At 41.4% G+C, this 18,416-nt stretch overlaps 1 protein-coding gene across 1 annotated transcript in view; it reads right to left on the reverse strand.

The window, feature by feature from the left end:
• Positions 1 to 15,853, reverse strand: part of CYP7B1 (cytochrome P450 family 7 subfamily B member 1) — a 136,627-nt gene extending 120,774 nt beyond the window's left edge. The window contains exon 1 of the mRNA XM_081116525.1: positions 15,560 to 15,853. Coding sequence (XP_080972651.1) covers positions 15,560 to 15,672 — 113 coding nt within the window. The 5' untranslated portion in view covers positions 15,673 to 15,853. The remainder of the gene's footprint in view (positions 1 to 15,559) is intronic.
• Positions 15,854 to 18,416: the final 2,563 nt, after the last annotated feature.

The raw sequence follows: 18,416 nt of genomic DNA on the forward strand, positions 1-18,416 counted from the left end.
TCTCTCAAGATGTTGACCTGCTTCCCTCAAGATGGGGAAAATGGCTGCTAGCCACTTTCATGTTCATATCTTTACAATTCTAGGACCATAAATGAATGGGGCCTTCCATACCAACTGTAGTTTAAAAAAATTCAAGAGAAAGAATATTAGGTCCCATGCCTACTTTTAAGCCAAATACTTTGGCCCAGAGGACACATCCTGTGAATGGATGGTAGATAACACTTACATGTAACATGGAATGTTGGAGATGTGACATCTGAGAGAATTGTCCTGAGCTGGCAGCTACCTCAGTTTACTTCTACTAACCTACCCATCATTCTGTCCCTTCCCGATAAAAATGAAGTTAGAATTGAAGAAAAAATAATGCTAACATATACAATTGCCAAAGACAATATTTCAATAGGGTACCCCTCAGATAATACCCATTCATCATGTCCAACAAAATGAGCTCATCTTCTGGGCCCCAGACCTAACTGTCCTAAACAGTTTCTATCTTGTCGAATGACCCAGTTACAGTTACTCAAACTAGAAGCCTACGAATCATCTTTACACCTTCCCCATTTCTTCCATCCACATGCAACCCAATACCAAGTCCAGTAGTTCCTACTCCTAAGAATTTCTTTAATCTAGCCCCACTATCAACAGTTGTTTTTGTTTTTGTTTGTTTGGGGGGCAGGCTTATCTCTATCCTAATTACCTATCACAGTGTGTAATGAAATTGCTGGATTCTTTAGTTATCTCTATAGATTTTGGGTTGAGAATAGAAACCAACTTTCACCTCTATATATCCAGCAGCAAAAAAGCATGGATAAAGTACGCAACCAACACATACTTGTTGAATTGAACTGAAAGGAACACATGAAAGGGAAGACATGGATTTGAGAGTCCGAGATTTCTTTTGCCTTGGTGGTTGTTGAGTAATTTATGTAAATAGTAACAGCTGACATTAGTGGCCTCAACTTCTCCCAGTGCAAGTCACAGCCTTAAGTCACAGTATTGTGAAAGACACTAAGTGCGTAAACAATGACAAATATAGGTAGGTGTTAAGCAATCTTGAATTAATATAGCAGGAAAGTGTGAACATTTGAGGACTGGGATGTATTTACACGTCTTCCTAATGCAGCTATATACTCCTTGCAGGCAGAATGGTATTTTATTCTGCTTTCTGCACCCCTCAGGGTTTTCAATATTGTAGGAGCTCAATAACTATTTACTAAATAGTGCATACCTACTTTCCTTCAAGGGTATAAGCAATGAAACCTTTTCAAACTCATCCATCTACCTCCAAAACTACTTCTATCCTCAGAGGTAAAATAAACTGTGGATGGTCTTACCTCATGTAAGTAGCAGAGCTAGTATTCAAACTCCTCCTTACCTGTCTCATTCTAAACCTCTAGGTCTTCACCATTCTGCCACATTGCCACCTGGTGTATTCTGAACAAAGGTAAATGTGGGTGTTTTGTAGCAAGATTTTCATCTGATTTGTGTTTTGAAAGGCTCTTCTTGTCTCTGATCTGAGTTCTAAAGGCATGCTTAGATTTCCAAACGCCCTTATCAAACCCCATTCAAACAACTGTTTTCTCTAATTCTCAGAAACAGTGTTGTTCTCAGTCTTCAGGAATGAGCTGTTTCTCATGGCCCCAGACTCTCTCTGGGATTCAGGATCTTGTGATCCTTTTGAGTTGGACCCTGAAACTACGCATGTAGTTGAAAAGTGGTTCAACAGGAATTCCCAATTACTGTGTTAGCTCTGACTCATGTGGAGCCATGACTCACATTCTTCGGAGTCAACTGTGTGTCAGGTTTCTCAGTATTTTATGAACCAATAATGACTACAATGAAAATTGCCCACAGGCTTTATTTTTCACATTACAAGGAACGTTGATTTTATTTAAGAACAGTTCTTTTTAAAATTATTAATGTTTTACTTATTGGCTACCTATAATGCACCAGACTTTTTTTTCCCTAGGTGCTGGGACATAGAGATGAATAAAGAGCAGATTGATTCTCATACTGGTTCCTGACAATGGCAGGGAGAGGGGTCTATTGACTGATAATTGTAATACATCGAGATGTGAATTCTGAGGTGGTGGGGGAGTCTGGGGGATGCTGAGGGAGAAGATGGTGAACTCCACCTGGGAAAGAGCTAGAAAAACTCCAAACAGATGCAGTTTTTGCACTGGGTCTAAAAAGGCTGAAAGGAAGGAATTGCAATGGAATAAAAATTTTTAAATGACATACTGTGTTTGAAGACACGTACATTCTGGATAGTTGAAATATATATAGTTTGGTGGGGTTAATTTGAGAATGGCAATGTCCTTGTAGAATCATATTTCCAAAGTGATTATCTAGTCTGACTTCCTTATTTATGAAAAAACTGAGACTCACAGAGTTAGTGGGAAATGTTACCATGCCATTTTCTCCATGGGAGTTAGTTCCATTATTGCCTTTTTCAAAATATCATGATCCTAGCTGTTTTCCTTTAATAAGGATAAATATGCTAAGTTATTTTCTTGACCTGGTTGTAACTATAGCATTCCAATGGAAACTTGGAAACAGCTGTTGGAAAAAGAAAAGCACTCACGGCTATGTATTCTTCCTTTCTTGATCTTAAGGCTTCAGAGACCCTGGGAAAACATGCTCTGGCTGTAGCCAAAATTTTAGTCATTTTCTAAAGTCATCCTGTGATAGACAGAAACAATGTCCCGCATGTTTCTCCTTTTTTCCCCTTTTATAAATAATCATGGGTTCTACGGAAGAGGGTAAATTTGAAAATAAATCTATGCATATCATAAATACAGTTATAAAACTGTCACTGTTCAAAGTGGTTTACAAATGATGAATGATCAATTTTAAGTGATTAAATAACCTAGCATTATTCTAAATTTGTTACACAGGTCATGAGATGTCCTACAAATTTGAGTCATCGTAAAATACTTAAAGGCCCTCTTACCCTATCATATAAGCACAGTGCTTGAGACTCTTAGTTTATGTGTTCCTTTTTATAACAACAGAGTAACAATTTTTAAAGTCTCAAAACAGACACAAGGCCAGCTTTTGGTTCTGTTTGGCCAGAATTTCTTCTCTAACATGACATGACTGTTTGTTTGTTTGTTCTGAGGACATTCTTTCCATTGCTTTTCAGAGAGAGTGGGGAGGGGGGGAGGGAGAGAGAAAGAGAGAGATATCAATGTGAGAAAGACACATCAACTGGTTGCCTCCAACTGAGATACATACCCTTGACTGGAATCGAACCCAAGAGCTTTCAGTTCAGGGGCTGAAGCTCTAAACACTGAGAAAACCGGCTATAGTTTGAACATGACTTTTAAGAGTACAAATGCAGAGTTTCAAAGAGGAATTAGTTATTTCAGTCCCACTAAAACAGATTAAGGAAACTGACATGAATCAGTCACTTTGGCTCCTAAAAAGGAAAGACTAGCCCTTTAAAAATATTACAGTTGCCTATAAAGTGGAATGCAATTTGCATATATCTTCCAATGCAGTGTAATTAAGAACATTTTTTACCTACTTATTCAATTTTATTAACTTATATTTGAGACTGAAATAACTTCTCTATGATAGATCTCCAAAGAACAAAGGGAAAAGCACAAGAACAAATAAAATATATAGATGTCTCTGGACTAAGACTTTTGCTTGAACATTTTTGAGATCTATGTTTGTCTCAAGGTAAGGCAACCACTACCTAAGAAGTCAACTGCAAAATAGCAGGGCTCAAACAGAAATCATAAAATGAGAAGGGATATTGCTAAGATACAGTCTAGCAAGACTATTTTATTTTAGACCCATCCTGTAAAAACTAAGCTCAGATACAATCTTTTTGTTGAACAAAAAATTAGGATTAAATACAAAAGAAGAAGAATCATAATTAGTGAAGAGATGAAAAATAAGATTGCACCTTTGTCACACTACATGAATACTATTTACAGAACTGTTACCCAGAAATTTTATGACAATAGAACTTACTCTATTTTATGTATTAATTTATCTCTCTAGTAAAAAATATACTCAGTCCTTGGTTAGGAAATTAAGTACTGAAGTTCTTTCCCCCCATTTTTGTTTACCTAATTAGTTTAAAGCAATATTCAACGTGGCACAAAGGACCCCAGGTCTACTTGAGACCTAAAATGAGTAAAATCTGAGTAGCACAAGTAAGGCATATTGTAGACCACTTGCAGGCCCTTTATTGTTTATTTTGGGGGAGTGAACAGCCTTGAATCACATTGTAATTGTGACTTTATTCCATGGTCCCTAGGAATGCTGTGGGATTTGATTTTATGTACCTTTTTTTTTTGGTTGAAATACCCACCCACAGAATAATTAGAAAAACTGTAGTGGCCATGCTATCTACAATCAAGAGACTCCATCCACCTGCAGTAGAGCAGGTATCTAAGGCCTCCCTGTATAACTCTACAGAGTAAAATAAGAGGGGAAAATTTTATGTATAAATATGGAGATTTTTCATATAGAAAGAAAACACTGATTTGAATCAGTTCCTTTACTTTAGAAAAATAAAATTTTCAAGGATGTTACTTTTGGATTCTTTCTCTTAAAAAGAGCCACTTTGATTTCAAAATATGTCCTGTTTTTAGAACTGGGGTATTACACCATGTACTCCTGTCCACAGATGCATCACAGTTACAAATGCTGTGGCCAGAAGTCTTTACCCTTCTTCAGTTGACTGGTGGTTTCATATGTTCTAGGAGTATTTTTATCTTTTGGCATGATGCTCTACACCATATGGCACAACACACTGACAAGCAAAAAGGGTAGAACTAGTTTGAAATCTATACACATATATACACACATATATTTACACGTTTACATATTCACACACACATACACTGCATGTATAGTGAAAGAAGTTGCATGTATGCCTGCAAAGAAATAAGAGCAAAGTTACACATTCTACCCCCAGTATTAAGAGTCTCTGTCCATGTGAAAAAGGTCATTCCAAATCCAAAGCAAGATTAAAAGCTCACTATAAATCTGAAAGCATTCGAGAGACGACATAGCAGGAACCACTGCGCTTTGCTACATCAAGTCATCTTTGAACCGTCTGCAACACTTTCTCACACAATATTTAATGCTGTTTCTCTATGTGCAATAGGAACTGCGGTAATGGTGTGACAGCTTGTATAATACATTTAGGAAGGATTGTTAGAAGGGGAAACACACTAAACTGTCTTTAATGGATTCCTAGAGGGTGACAATATCCTTCCGCCTGATTCCAGGTTGCTTCAACATGGTTTTCCTTTGGAAAACTGATTTTAAATCAAACTTTACAGGTTTCCAGAAAGATTATGGTGTGACTCTCAGCCTGCTCACTATTCATCGTGTGTCAAGAGGAGGGTCCCCCAGAAGAAAACATAGAAGAAAAGCTCCTTGACAACGATTTATTGGATTTGATGCTAAAAGCACAGGCAACAAAAGCAAACTAAACAAGTGGAGCTACATCAAACTAAAAAGCTTCTGCACAGCAAAAAAAAAAAGTCAACAAAATGAAAAGGCCATCTATGGAATGGGAGAAAATACCTGCAAACCATATATCTGATAAAGCATTAATATTCAAAATCTATAGGGAACTCCTACAACTCAGTAGTAAAAAAACACAAATAACCGAATTTAAAAATGGGCAAAGGAAGAGAATAGACATTTTTCCAAAGAAGACATGCAAATGACCAACAGGTATACAAAAAGGTGCGCAAAGACACTAATCTTCAGGGAAATGCGAATCAAAACCACAGTGAGATGCCACCTCACACCCATTAGTATGGCTATCACATACATATATGTACGGAGGTAAGTGTCGGCAAGGGTGTGGGGAAAATGGAGCTCCTGTGCACTGTTGGGGGGAATGTAAATCGGTACAGTCACTATGGGAAACGATATGGGAGCTCCTCAGAAAATTAAAAGTAGAACTACCACACGATCCAGCAATTGCACTTGTGTATAAAATAAAATAAAAACAAATAAACAAACCAAAAAAACCAATGAAATCAGGACCCCAAAGAGATATCTGAACTCCCTCGTTCATTAAAGCGTTATTAGCAACAGCCAAGACATGGAAGCAACCGAAGTGTCCATCGGTGCAGAAATGGATAAAAAATGTGATATGCGTATACACAATAGAATATTATTCAGCCTTTTAAAAAATGGAAGAAAATTTCACCTTTGCAACAACGTGGATGAAGCCAGAAGACATTATGTTAAGTAAACTAAGCCAGACACAGGAGGGCAAATACCACAGGGTGCCACTTACATGAAAAATCCAACTAAAACAGAAGCAAAGGTAGAATAGTGGCTAGCAGAGGCTGGAGGGGGCAAGACAAAAAGATATTCATCCAAGGTACAAAGTTTCAGTTAAGATAAATAAGTCCTGCCCAGCCGGGCGTGGCTCAGCGGTTGAGCGCCCACCTAGGATCCAGGCGATCGGGGTTCGATTCCCGGTCAGGGCACAGGCCCGGTTGCGGGCTTAATCAATGACTCTCTCATCATTGATGTTTCTGTCTCTCTCTCCCTCTCCTTTCCTCTCTCTGAAATCAATAAAGATATATTTAAAATAATAATAATAATAAGTCCTAAATACCTGCTGTATGGCACAGTGCCTCTAGTTAATAATACTGTATTGTATATTTAAAAATTTGCTAAGAGGGCAGATATTATGTTAAGTGTTCTTATCATCATCATCATCCTGAATAAAGAGGGTAGGAGAAAACTTTTGCAGGTGATAGATATATTCAGGATATAGATTTTGGTGATGGTTTCATTGACGTGTACTTATCTCCAACACTCCACTCTCACGGGATGCGACTGGACGCCAAGCCACTTGTCTCCCTGGGAGCATGGGGGATATGGCCATTATGTTAGCTTTCTATGGCCTCTGTAACAAATTACCAAAAACTTGTGGCTTAACCAACACAAATTTATTATCTTATGGTTCTGTAGGCCAGAAGTCCAAAATGAGCCTCCCTTGGCTAAAATCACAGTGTTTGCAGGGCTAGGTTCCTTTCTGGAGGCTCTAGAGGGGAATCTATTTTCTTATCTTTCCAGCTTTGACAGGCTGCACATTCTTTGGCTTTTGGACTCTTTAATCCATCCCCGAAGCCTGCGATGGGTGGCTGATCTCCTCTCCTGTCCTTTCCCAGTTTTAGTTTGTTATTACACTGGGCCCACGCAAACAGGTCAGGATAAGCCCACATGGGAAGGTTAGCTGATTAGCAACCTTCCTGCCACCTACAACAGTAATCCTCTCTGCCAAGTAACCTAACAGAGCAGTTTCTTGGCATTAAGTCACAGGTTCTCTGCATTAAGGTGTGAACAGCTACAGGATTAAGAGCCTTTATTCTGTCTACCACAGCTATAATAGACCTGGAATCAAAAATGCACTCTACTCCACCTGAGCTCTGCAGCCTGAGGCAAATTAGGTGATGTCTTATTGTGTTAGTCTCTTCTAAAAGACAGCTTAATAGTTGCTATCTCACCAACCCAAACGATGATTTAATGAGATAATATATATAAAACATCTAAGCACTGAGCCTGGTATAAAGTGGGGTCTCAGCATTGTTCACTGTGACAAGGAAAACATTCTGAGATATCCTAAATTAAATTACAGTAGGCCGGAGGGTGGAAGGAAGAGAAAGAGGGAGTTAATCAGTTAACACCTTCAGGGCCAAACCAATAAAAGACTGCTCACACTCCTGGGCCTATGAGGGAACTTTAAATTAACTTCCAGGGGACTGCTGCAGAGGTTGTCTAAAAGAGAAAGGCCAGTTGCCACCCACCCCAGGAGCCTCAGCTTCTTGCTTTCTAGACTGTTGCCCACAACCAATCCAAAGGAGCAAACACGTCTTCCTTCTGGACTCTGCACCTAGCCCAGAATTGCCCTCACTTCATCCTATTCTGTCCACCTTATCTGTAGCCAATGTAAATTCTTTCAAAGCAACTTTTATCATTTTCCCCCCAAACTTTACATGTGATAGAGCATCATCAACTCCAGGATGGTGGGCTTACTGCCTTCTCCACATACTTACTGGTAGTTTAGACTTCATACCCCTAAAACTTGGTCCTTTAGGGCAAAATATATCCTGTCTTAAAAAGGATTTCAGCTGTGGCAGTTAAGTATTTTTGTCTTATAACTGTGATCTTCTGTTAACCTCCTCTCAAAAGTCAACATGGTCATGAGGGGAGCTGGATTTTGGATCTAGGCCCATTTTGGCTTCTAGCCATGCTCGCTGCCTTACAGGGCCTTCAGCAAGGTTTTATTGTTGAGAACACCAAGCTACGGAAGCCTTTATGTACACAAAGGCAGGTGTTACTAAGGTAAGCACGCCAAGATTTTATTCTGATTGACCTAAGAGATTTAAGCCAATCCAGCACAAATTCTGAATTGATTTCTCTTATGCAAACACTTGATATTTTTAAAGGATAGTCAGGGTTTATCAGCGGAATATGGTTACAGCATCGACCCATCCTCAGTGCTGAGGGTATCAGCAGTTCTGACCATCTCATGAAGCACTAAATGCTCATTTTTGGTCAAATAAACAGCAAAGTGTTTGTTTTTCTGAGCTCACTTGTTCCCGGAATGACACAACAGGAATGTTCTGGATTTTCAAGAACTTTTTTTTTTTCAAGTTACAAAATAAAACATTGAAGCAAGTCTGAAATCTGTCTCAAATTGTAACACAACCAATCCAAACTCTGCAGCTTAATAGGGAAAGTAGAGCCCCATTCAGGAACTGCTTAGTACTTTCATCAAGAGCACAGGTGTGCCTGGAGACCTCCCTACCAACCCCTACGTAAAAACACAAATGTTCACCAGTTAAATTCAGCACACCCTTCAGTAGAAAGTGGCTTGGCTTTCAGCTGCCTACAGTCTTTTCTTAATTATGGTATGAGAAAGGGGAAGGGAAGAAGAAGGCCCACTAACGACGGCATCCTAGCTCTCCTCATTCTCCCAGCAGTGGTAACAATGTGTGGGACCTAGCCGAGTCGGGTCGGAGGGCAATTAAGTAATTACACAGAGAAAACAACTGATTTATGTGACACAGTGATGTCAACAAATCAACATCTCAAAACAACTCATTATCAACATAACCTTGATACTTACAACTAAAAAAAAATCATTGAATTTTTATTTTGACTAATATTTATCTTAACAGCATTTAAATCTTATTTCTTACCTATTACAGCATTTTGGGGGTGTGGGATAAATGTGTTGGGGGAACAAGATGAAAGAGGGAAGTAAACCCATCTCACTTTTTTTCCCCAACCAGCAACTAGGAGAGAAGGGTGTCTGGGAAGTGCCAAGGAAACCCAATGGTGCAAGCCAACTGCCTCCTAAGTGACTTCATATTTTACAAAAACGTGATCACATGTTTATGCTTCTCACGTCTACTTTGCAAGGTAGCTGTTATTTTCATTTTCTAGTTAAGAAAGATAACTCAGGTAGGTTAGTCAAACTGGGCAGTGGTCACAGAGTTCATGGACCCTTTGAATCTCCTGCTAAGGGGGTTCTCTCTGAGGTAGCCTCGAAAATGTCATTTGGCGAGGCACCCTCTTCTGGACTCAGCCTTTGAGGTCTTTTTCTAGTTGAAGACTTTGTTCATCCTGCACAAGTTCAGCTGTGTTCTAAAAATCTAATGTTTTCCACTGGAACCTCCAGAAGGGTCTCAGTCCTGCTGACACCTTGATATTAGCCCAGTAAGACTCTGACCTCCAGAACTGTAAGAGAGCAAGTCTGTGTTGTTTTACACCACTAAACTTGTGGTAATTTGTTACAGCAGCAATAGGAAACTCATACAGATTTTGGTACCTGGAAGTGCCGAATACTTTAAAATGTAGAAGTGCCTGGAAGTGCCGAATACCTTAAAATGTAGAAGTGCCTTTGGAATTGGGCAATGGGCAGATACTGGGAGAATTTTGAGGAGGACAATAGAAAAACCCTAGATTGCCTTGAACAGACGGTGAGTAGAAATATGAATGTTAACAACTCCCCTAGTGAGGACTCGGTGGTGAGGAGTATGGTGAAGAACAGATATATCATCTTAAAGAATACTTACATTGTTATAGAGATTGTAAGTAGAAATGTTAACATTAAAGGCACTGCTGACAAGGGCTCAGGTGAAATAGGGAACATGTCATAGAAACTGGAGAAAAGAAATCCCTGTCATATAATCGCAGGAAGCTTAGCTGAGTTGAGCAACATTTGTAAACAATGAACTAGGCTATCTAGCTGAGGAGATTTCTAAGCCAAGTGTTGAAGGGGCAGCCTATTTTGTCTTGCTGCTCATAATAAAATGTGAGAGGAAAGATATCAATGAAGGGAGGAACTGTTAAGCACAAAGGAACCAGGAATTGATGTGTTGGGGGATTCTCTGCCTATTTGGACTGTAAAAGACACCAGAACTAGGAGATTCACTATCAGGAAGGAATGCTCTGGAGAGAAGGCCAAAAATGTGGTTGGGCAATTTTTCCCAGTGCCAGGGAAGAATCGAAAGTTGAGTATCCAGTCAGACATCCTCATTGCCAATACAGAATATTAGTCAGTCATTGAAAAGATTAGGCATGCGACTCATGTCTCTTCTCAGTGATCCCAGAAGAAGCCAGAAATATAACTGGGATTATTCAGAAAGTGAGGAATACAGTAGAGAATGAACTCTGTGGAGGAGCCACTGGTCCCCTGGAGTAAATCCCTGCGACATACATGGGAGACTCATGAGGTTCTTGGGAATTTTTGTCATAGGATAGGTCATACCCAGATTCCCAGACCTGATCTGGGTGATTTATATGATGACATTTGGAACTTTTGAGCTGATGAGATTTAGATAAGATTTTTTGGGCTTTCAGTTGATGCTTGTAATGGGTGGATTCTGGGAGAGGGTGAATATATTTTGCATGTAAGATGGACATAACAAATCTTTGGAGGCTGGCGGGAGTACTGTAATGGGAAGAATAATGTTCCCTAAAGATGTATCTTAATCGTGCAAACCTGTGAATATTACTTTACATGGCAAAAAGGAATTTTGCACATGTGTCTGCATTAAGGACCTTGAGATGGAAAGATTATCCTAGATTATTTGGAATGGTTCAATGCAATCACATGGGTTTTATAAGAAAGAGGCAGGAGTGTCAGCATATGAAAAAGAGATTTGAATTCTGGTGGCCTCTAGAAGCTGGAAAACAAATGGTGTATGTTCTTTCTCACTGCAATAAACAATAAGCAATAAGTCAACTTGTTCACTACAGGTGTGCTCCTAGTGGTCTCTGGCTGGCAGCCATTAACACCATGTATGCAAAAATATTCTGTTTTGTAACTTTTATTACTTAAATGTAGCTTGACTATTGCTTTCAATTTGTTCATATATTTTATATTATATGTTTTATAGCTACATAATTTTCTATTACTTGGATATGCTAGAATTTCTTTAACTAAACCATTATTTTTGGTAGTCTAGCCTTTTTCTTATGTTTCACTATAATAAGCAGCCCTAATGATCTCTGCCATGATGAAATCTTTAAGGAACTTTATGATTTTTTCACCAGGAAAAATTCTTTTGAATAAAATTACTGGTATTACTGGATCAAGAGATATGAAACATAACAGTAAATTGCACTCTAGTCTGAATGTAAAATCTTAGAAGCTATGTAGGACAGCATTTCACTCCACCGCAAACAGGCTTTCATCCCCACCAACTCTCCGCGTAGCTCTTATCAGCTCTGCATCTTGTCAACTCGGATGGTCATTTCTTGGCCCTCATCAAACTAGACTCTCAGCAGCATCTAAGGCAAATAACTACCCCTACTTGTTGAAATATGTCCCTCTCTAGCTTCCAGGACACTATCTTCACTTAGATTTCTTGCCCCATCACTGGTTCCTCTTTCTCTGCCAGACTCTTCAGTAGGCAGAGTGGCCTAGGCCCTCTGCTTCTCCATCAAACTGTCTCACCAGGTGATCATATCAACACCCATGACTTTACATGCCATTTTCATATTTGTGACTTTCATAATTCTATATCCTGCATGGACCTTTTCCCCAAGCACCAGAAATGCATTCCTTACTATCTAACATGCCCCCAAACAAAATTCTTGATCTCCTCAATTCCTGTAACCCTATTTCAGGAAATGACATCACACCCCACCTAGATGATCAGACAAGAAACATAAAACATGGGGGGAAAAATAACTTTTAGGCTTTGTTATTGACTTTTCTCTCCTTTATATATCACATTCATTCCATTAGTGTGTCCTGTTGACTCTACCACCCAAAATATATCCCGATTCTGACAACTTCCCATCAACCCCACAGTAACAACTCTAGGCCACAACATTGTACTCTCTCCTGAGGGGTGCTGCAACGGCTTCTGTAACTGAAGTCACCAGATCATATCTAACAGGGAACACCAGTTTCACAGAAGGAAATCAAAGTGCTGTATTCAAAAGAGGGGGAATATGCTGGTAGGTGGCCAAAGACAACAGAGCTGCTGTTGTCTGAGCTGCTTTCTACCTGTTTTTAAAGAATTTTTTTTTACCAATATTGTAGGTAACATTTAAATGTTTACTTGGTAACATCCAGCATTTCTATAATATGCTATATTACAAACTTTCCAGACACAATTGTTTAAAGGATGGATGGATAGAGAATGAAAATAAAAGGCTGGATATAGAATGAAAATAAAAATGTAATATGCATGTGTAAAATCTGTTAAAAATAAACTAGATGGAAAATAGAGGTGGACATTTTTTATCATGTTGGAGAATAGAAGGGCTTTCTAGGCAAGAGGTATATCCAGAAACTCTTAAATACTAATAACAAGAGTAAAAATAATTGTCGCAGTATGAAAGTGTGACAATGCCTATTACATAAGAGCTATTAATGATCAGAAGTGGTTAATGATCACTTACTATTAATCATACAGAAACAAAGAGACAATTATCTTCTTTAAAGATGCCAAGTCCCTCAAAAGTAAATAAATAAAAATTGAGGTAAATATGAAGTTTTATTTTCATTAGTATCCAATTGGTGAAATTAAAATGAATTACACCAGTATTGATAGGATATGGAGACACTGGCACTTACATAAATCATTAGTAGTAATATAAATTGGGACTTAGAGCACTTTGGCAACATCTATTAAAGTATAAAGTGCACATACATTTTGACAAAAACTCCAAAATCCTACAGAAATACTTCCTAAAAAGCCAAAAGATGTCTGTGTGTGTATGTAGGAGTGGTGTATCTCTATACAATCAGTACAAACAATGATTTCAATAAACTGACATAGAAAGCTGTCTAAAATGTATTATAAAGTGGAAAAAGAAAGTTGCCACCCAGAATGTATTTTCCGACATTTTTATTAACACACCTTTAAACATATTAATGTATGCATAAAAAATCCAAGAATATATAAGAAACTCTTAACCTTAGTTTCGCCTCTTAATGGTGGTGTCTATCATAAAGAGCATTTTCCTAGAACATTAGAGCAAAATTTCCAAACTTAAGTAATAGTAACAAGAAAGAACGTGATCTTCGCCCGGCCGGGCGTGGCTCAGCGGTCGAGCGTTGACCTGGGATCCAGGTGACCGGGGTTCGATTCCTGGTCAGGGCACATGCCCGGGTTGTGGGCTCGATCCCCAGTTGGGGGCGTGCAGGAGGCAGCTGTTCAATGACTCTCTCATCATTGATGTTTCTATCTCTCTTTCTCCCTCTCGTTTCCTCTCCCTGAAATCAATAAAGATATATTTAAAAAAAAAAAAAAAAGTCTTAAGAACGTGATCTTCTTTGTATTGAGATGAATGAAGCTATCTTTTACACATGGAAATCCAGTATAATCAAACTGCTTTAGAATGCAATGCCCTGTAGGTTCGCGGCAGCAAGTAGTCTTCCTGTTTGGAACTGGCAAGTGGTGGCATGAATCCCTCAGCACAGTATTTTTTAGTGATAGAGAGAAAGATAAGCCTAGTCTCAGAATTCTGGGAGAGAAAACCCTTTTGCCTTCCCAACGGCCCCCACATTCTCTATTCTCACCCCAGTTACCATCGATGATCCAGACTGCCCTAGGCAGCTTGCCTATTTTTGTTCAGCATGTAAAATGGAAGTAGGACTGATAACCTTCTTATCTACCACTCTCTTTAAAGGTTTACCTAGAAGTATGTGTTTTTTTATTATTGATTTCAGAGAGAGGAAGGCAGAAGGAGAGAGAAACAGAAATATCAATGATGAGAGAGAGTTATTGATAGCCTGCCTCCTGCATTGACTGATCCCTTAACCTGGGCCTGGGCCCTGACTGGGAATGGAACGTGGACCTCCTGGTTCACAGGTCAAGGCTCAACCACTGAGCCATGGTGGCCGGGTTAGAATTACATTTTAACTGGCTTTGGCAGACACTGCAGGTAGACAAGAAGGTGGAACCTACGTAGAATAAATACAGTAACACTGAAGTTAGTCTCCTAAATCCTTATCATGGGCTCCAAAGCAAGAGCACGGCCATTGGAAAAGGCACAGGAGAGGGCTTTGCACATTCCAAGAAGGTCACTGAAAACTCACATGGGAAAAAAAGCAAAAGATCCCTTCTAGAATATCCATGGGCATTCTAGAAATGTCCACAGGTGTTTAAAAGCAGTACAACGGTGTCATTTTCCGCAAACTATTGCAAGGTAGTCTAGATCATACACAAACCTACATACACATATATCCGTATATACATGTATATAGATACATAGAAATGTGTGTGCATCTGTGCTTACACACACATACACATAATGCGGGTGAATGTGGGTGTACGTGATATCTAATCACAAAGTAGCAATTACCATCCAGTAAAACATACCTGCTTGTTTATCAAAAGCTATGAAAAACCTGGTAGAAAGGGAAAATAGAGTGATTTCAAAGAGAGTGCCTTGATTTTGAACTTTCCAGTGCTACTTCCATATTTCAAATTAGATAAAGCGACACACTTCTGGGTTTTGCTTTGCTTTGTTCTAATAAAAATAATAGAGCAAATGCATAAAATTCGCACTGTAAACTCATTTAGTACTCACGAAAATCCCAGGAAGGAGGTACTATTATTTCGTTTTTCCAGATGAGGTATAGCGAGGTAAACTGAGGCACAGGGAGGCACCCAGAGTTATTGTTCATACACTTTCCTGAAACATGTCCCTTTTAACTGAAAGAAGTGTAAGAACATTCCCTTCCTCTGATGCTCTATGAATTCTAGGCCCTAAAGCATCAACTGGCTGTCAGAAGGCACCAAAACGTGTTTGGGAGCCCCGCGTGATGCATGATGCAAAACGCAAACCTGGGTTCCTACCGCCCGCGCCCACACCGCACATCCAGTGCCGCCCAGCGCTGCAACGCGTGTGCGCGGGTACAGGAAACAGGCTCAAAAAGCCTCTGCTGTGACTCAGGCTCCCAGAAGACGCCGGTGCCCCCCGCACGTTTTGAAACCGTGGGGGACTCCTGCCCTCCGGGCGGCGCGCAGAGCACGGGCCCAGGGCGCATGCGTGGCGGGGCGCGGGGCCGCGCGGGGAGCCGGGCGCTTACCTGGTGCGCCGGGCGCGCAGGCACAGGAGCAGGAGCAGCAGGGCCGCGGCCAGGCCCAGGCCCCAGGGACCGAGCAGCTGCGGCAGCAGCGGCTCCAGCGGGAAGCGGCCCATGCCCGCCGTCGTGGTCTCCGCCGTCCGGGTCGCGCGCGGCCGCCGTGAGCCGCCCGGGTCTCTCTCGAGCGGCGCGGCGGCGACTGTGCAGCCCGGCGCGGTCTGTGCGCCGCGCTCCCGTGTCCGACACCCGAGGCTGGCCTGCCTTCGCCGCCAGGAATGTTACCGCGTCCCCCCCCCCCCCGCGCCCCCGGAGGCTGGGTCTCCGAGTTCCCGGACTCCCCTCCCCCGGCACAGCCCCCGCCGTGCGCACCGCCCCGCTTGGCGCTCGTCTCCGGTCTCCCGTCTCCGGTCGCCCGCGGGGCAGCTCCTGGAAAACTGGGCGGGAAGGCGGGCCACGGAGGGGGAAGGCGCCGGGAATTCCCGTGAGCGAGCCTCCGAAGGCGGGGGGCGGGGGGGTCTGTTCGGAGTCGGCTGTGAGTGTGGCTTGGGCTCCCCGCGCCCCTCAGGAGAGAGACCCTGCCTGCCCTGCCCCTAGAGAGGGTGGCACCGTGCCCGCCGCGCCGCGCCTCCCGGGGTCTCCTGGCAGCCCCGCGCGCCCGGGAGGCGGGGCCGGTACCTGCCGAGCGCGCTGCCCCGCGCCTGCCTCGTCGCCCTGCACATCCTGTTTGCTGCTGTTGAGAGCCTACTGTGTGCTCCGAGCCCTTCAGAAGCCCCGGCGGGGCACGCAGCCCAGAAAGAGAGAAGACAGAAGCAACCAGCTGCTGCAGAACAACGCTCGGGGCCAAAATACAAGTGGTGCAAACCCCACAGGTTGCACTTGAAAGAATAAGGGAGGAACTTTGAAAATACCTTTTCCTGAGTAATCACCGCGCACCGGCTACTTCACGCGTGTTTATTTACAGAACACGCCAAACTTGTGATGTAGTTTTTAGCATTGTTTTAGAGAACATACAGTGAGACCTAAGTTAAGTAACTCTGCCCGGCTAGTTGATAAAATAAAATATAACAATAACCATTCTAACCAAGGCTATTCCAGAACAACCGTGTTTTTTTCTTTGCTCATTTATTTCAAGGGTTCTCTGAACTATTATTACTTCAGAACTGGCCTCCATACCTCTAACCTTTGACCTTTCCAGCCATCCCCCCCCCCCGCCCCCTCGCCACCCCCCTACAATATAGACCTATTCTGCTTTTATGGTGTTCAAAATTCTAAATAGTTGCCTTTGTGATAAAGTCATAAATCTCTGACCAATGAGAAGCCCTCCACAATTTCTCTTTATGGTACAACTCCTGTGGCTAATACATTTCCATGTGCACTAAAGCTTGAGCCAATGTGTCCCTCACAATCAGCCCTTCACACCTCTGTTCATGATATTCATTCTGCCTGAAAAGTTTTCCTCTCTTCCCTAAATACTAAAATTCTACCTACCTCTCAAGGCCCGGCTCAAATCCCACTTCTTTCTAGAAAGTATCCCTAACTCTTCTTTTGTAATTAATCTCTTCTCCATACTTTTAACACTGTCTCTACTTTTCACCCCATCAAATTTTCCCACTATATCAGAGTTTGTCTACTTTTCCTGCTATAGCAGGTGGAAACCATCTCTTAAACAACCATGTCTGCACCCACTCTCTATCCCCCCAACCCTGTGATCCCATATTCTGAGATAACACAGTTGGAAAGACTTTGCATGTGCCTAGCTCTTAGTGCTCCAAAGCTGAATTACTGCTGTGTTGCCATTCTTGGCCTTAAAGCTGTGAATGGCTGGGCCAGCACTGGAACCCTAATGTTTACCAGTATCTTAATCTCTGACTCTTATTCCAGGGTCTTTCTACTGCCTTTCCTTCCTCCTGTTGTAGATTCAGTTTTCCAGGAAATCCAAGAGTATGGTGAGCCAACAGCTACCCTGTCTCCTCCAAAACAAAGCAAATTGGTTTCCATCACTGCTTGGTCAGCAGAGCCCATTTATAGGATGTTATTCATGCTGTGCATTTCTCTGACCACAGCAGCAAGCCCCTCTTGCTAATTTTCACAAGAAGCCTCAACTTTCATACTTATATTTTCCATTTGATCACCTGGAAGACTCTTCTGTTTGGAAATATAGCTAAAAATGTCAAGTATCAGTCAAATTTTTGAGCACTTACTAAGCTCTAAGCATTTTATTTTTTATGAGACAATGACAGCAAACCCCTGCAGTTAATCACACTGTCCCCTGGAAGTAAAAGGAGGAAGATTTGCTTAGCAACTGTCTTACCCCTAAGGTATCTGTATAGTACCTTAGAAGACTACGGTATACACTTAATACTTTTGGAATATGTTTCTCTTGTGTTTTCCATTTCTGTTAAAAAGGGCCTCCATTCTGTAAAATGGCCTGATTGAAATAAAATCTGAAGACATCTTTTATTCCACTTTTGCTTTTGTAACCCAATAACAGCATCATTATATTCAACCCAGTTCAGTTTCTTTTACCTCATACACATGCCTTTATCTCTATCACTTCTCTAACAGATATGACTAGTTGACCCTCCTTATCTCCTTCCTCCTCAGGAATAGCTCTCAATTTTTAGCTGAGCATGTGGTTGTCCATTATAAACACTGTGACTAAATTCTAACTAGTAGGCCAAGTGTAAGTTATTATTCCAGGAAAGTACCCTTAACAGGAATGGACAGGCCCTTTGCCTCCTTCCCCTTTTCCTGCTGGCTAGAATGTGGACAATATGCCTGGAACTCAAGCAGCCCTGTTAGCACGCATAAGTATGTCCCAAATACTTTCTCTGTTCTCTCTCTGATCAATGATTAGGGC

Source organism: Miniopterus schreibersii (genome assembly GCF_964146895.1).
Source record: "Miniopterus schreibersii genome assembly, chromosome: 17".
Lineage (NCBI taxonomy): Eukaryota > Metazoa > Chordata > Mammalia > Chiroptera > Miniopteridae > Miniopterus > Miniopterus schreibersii.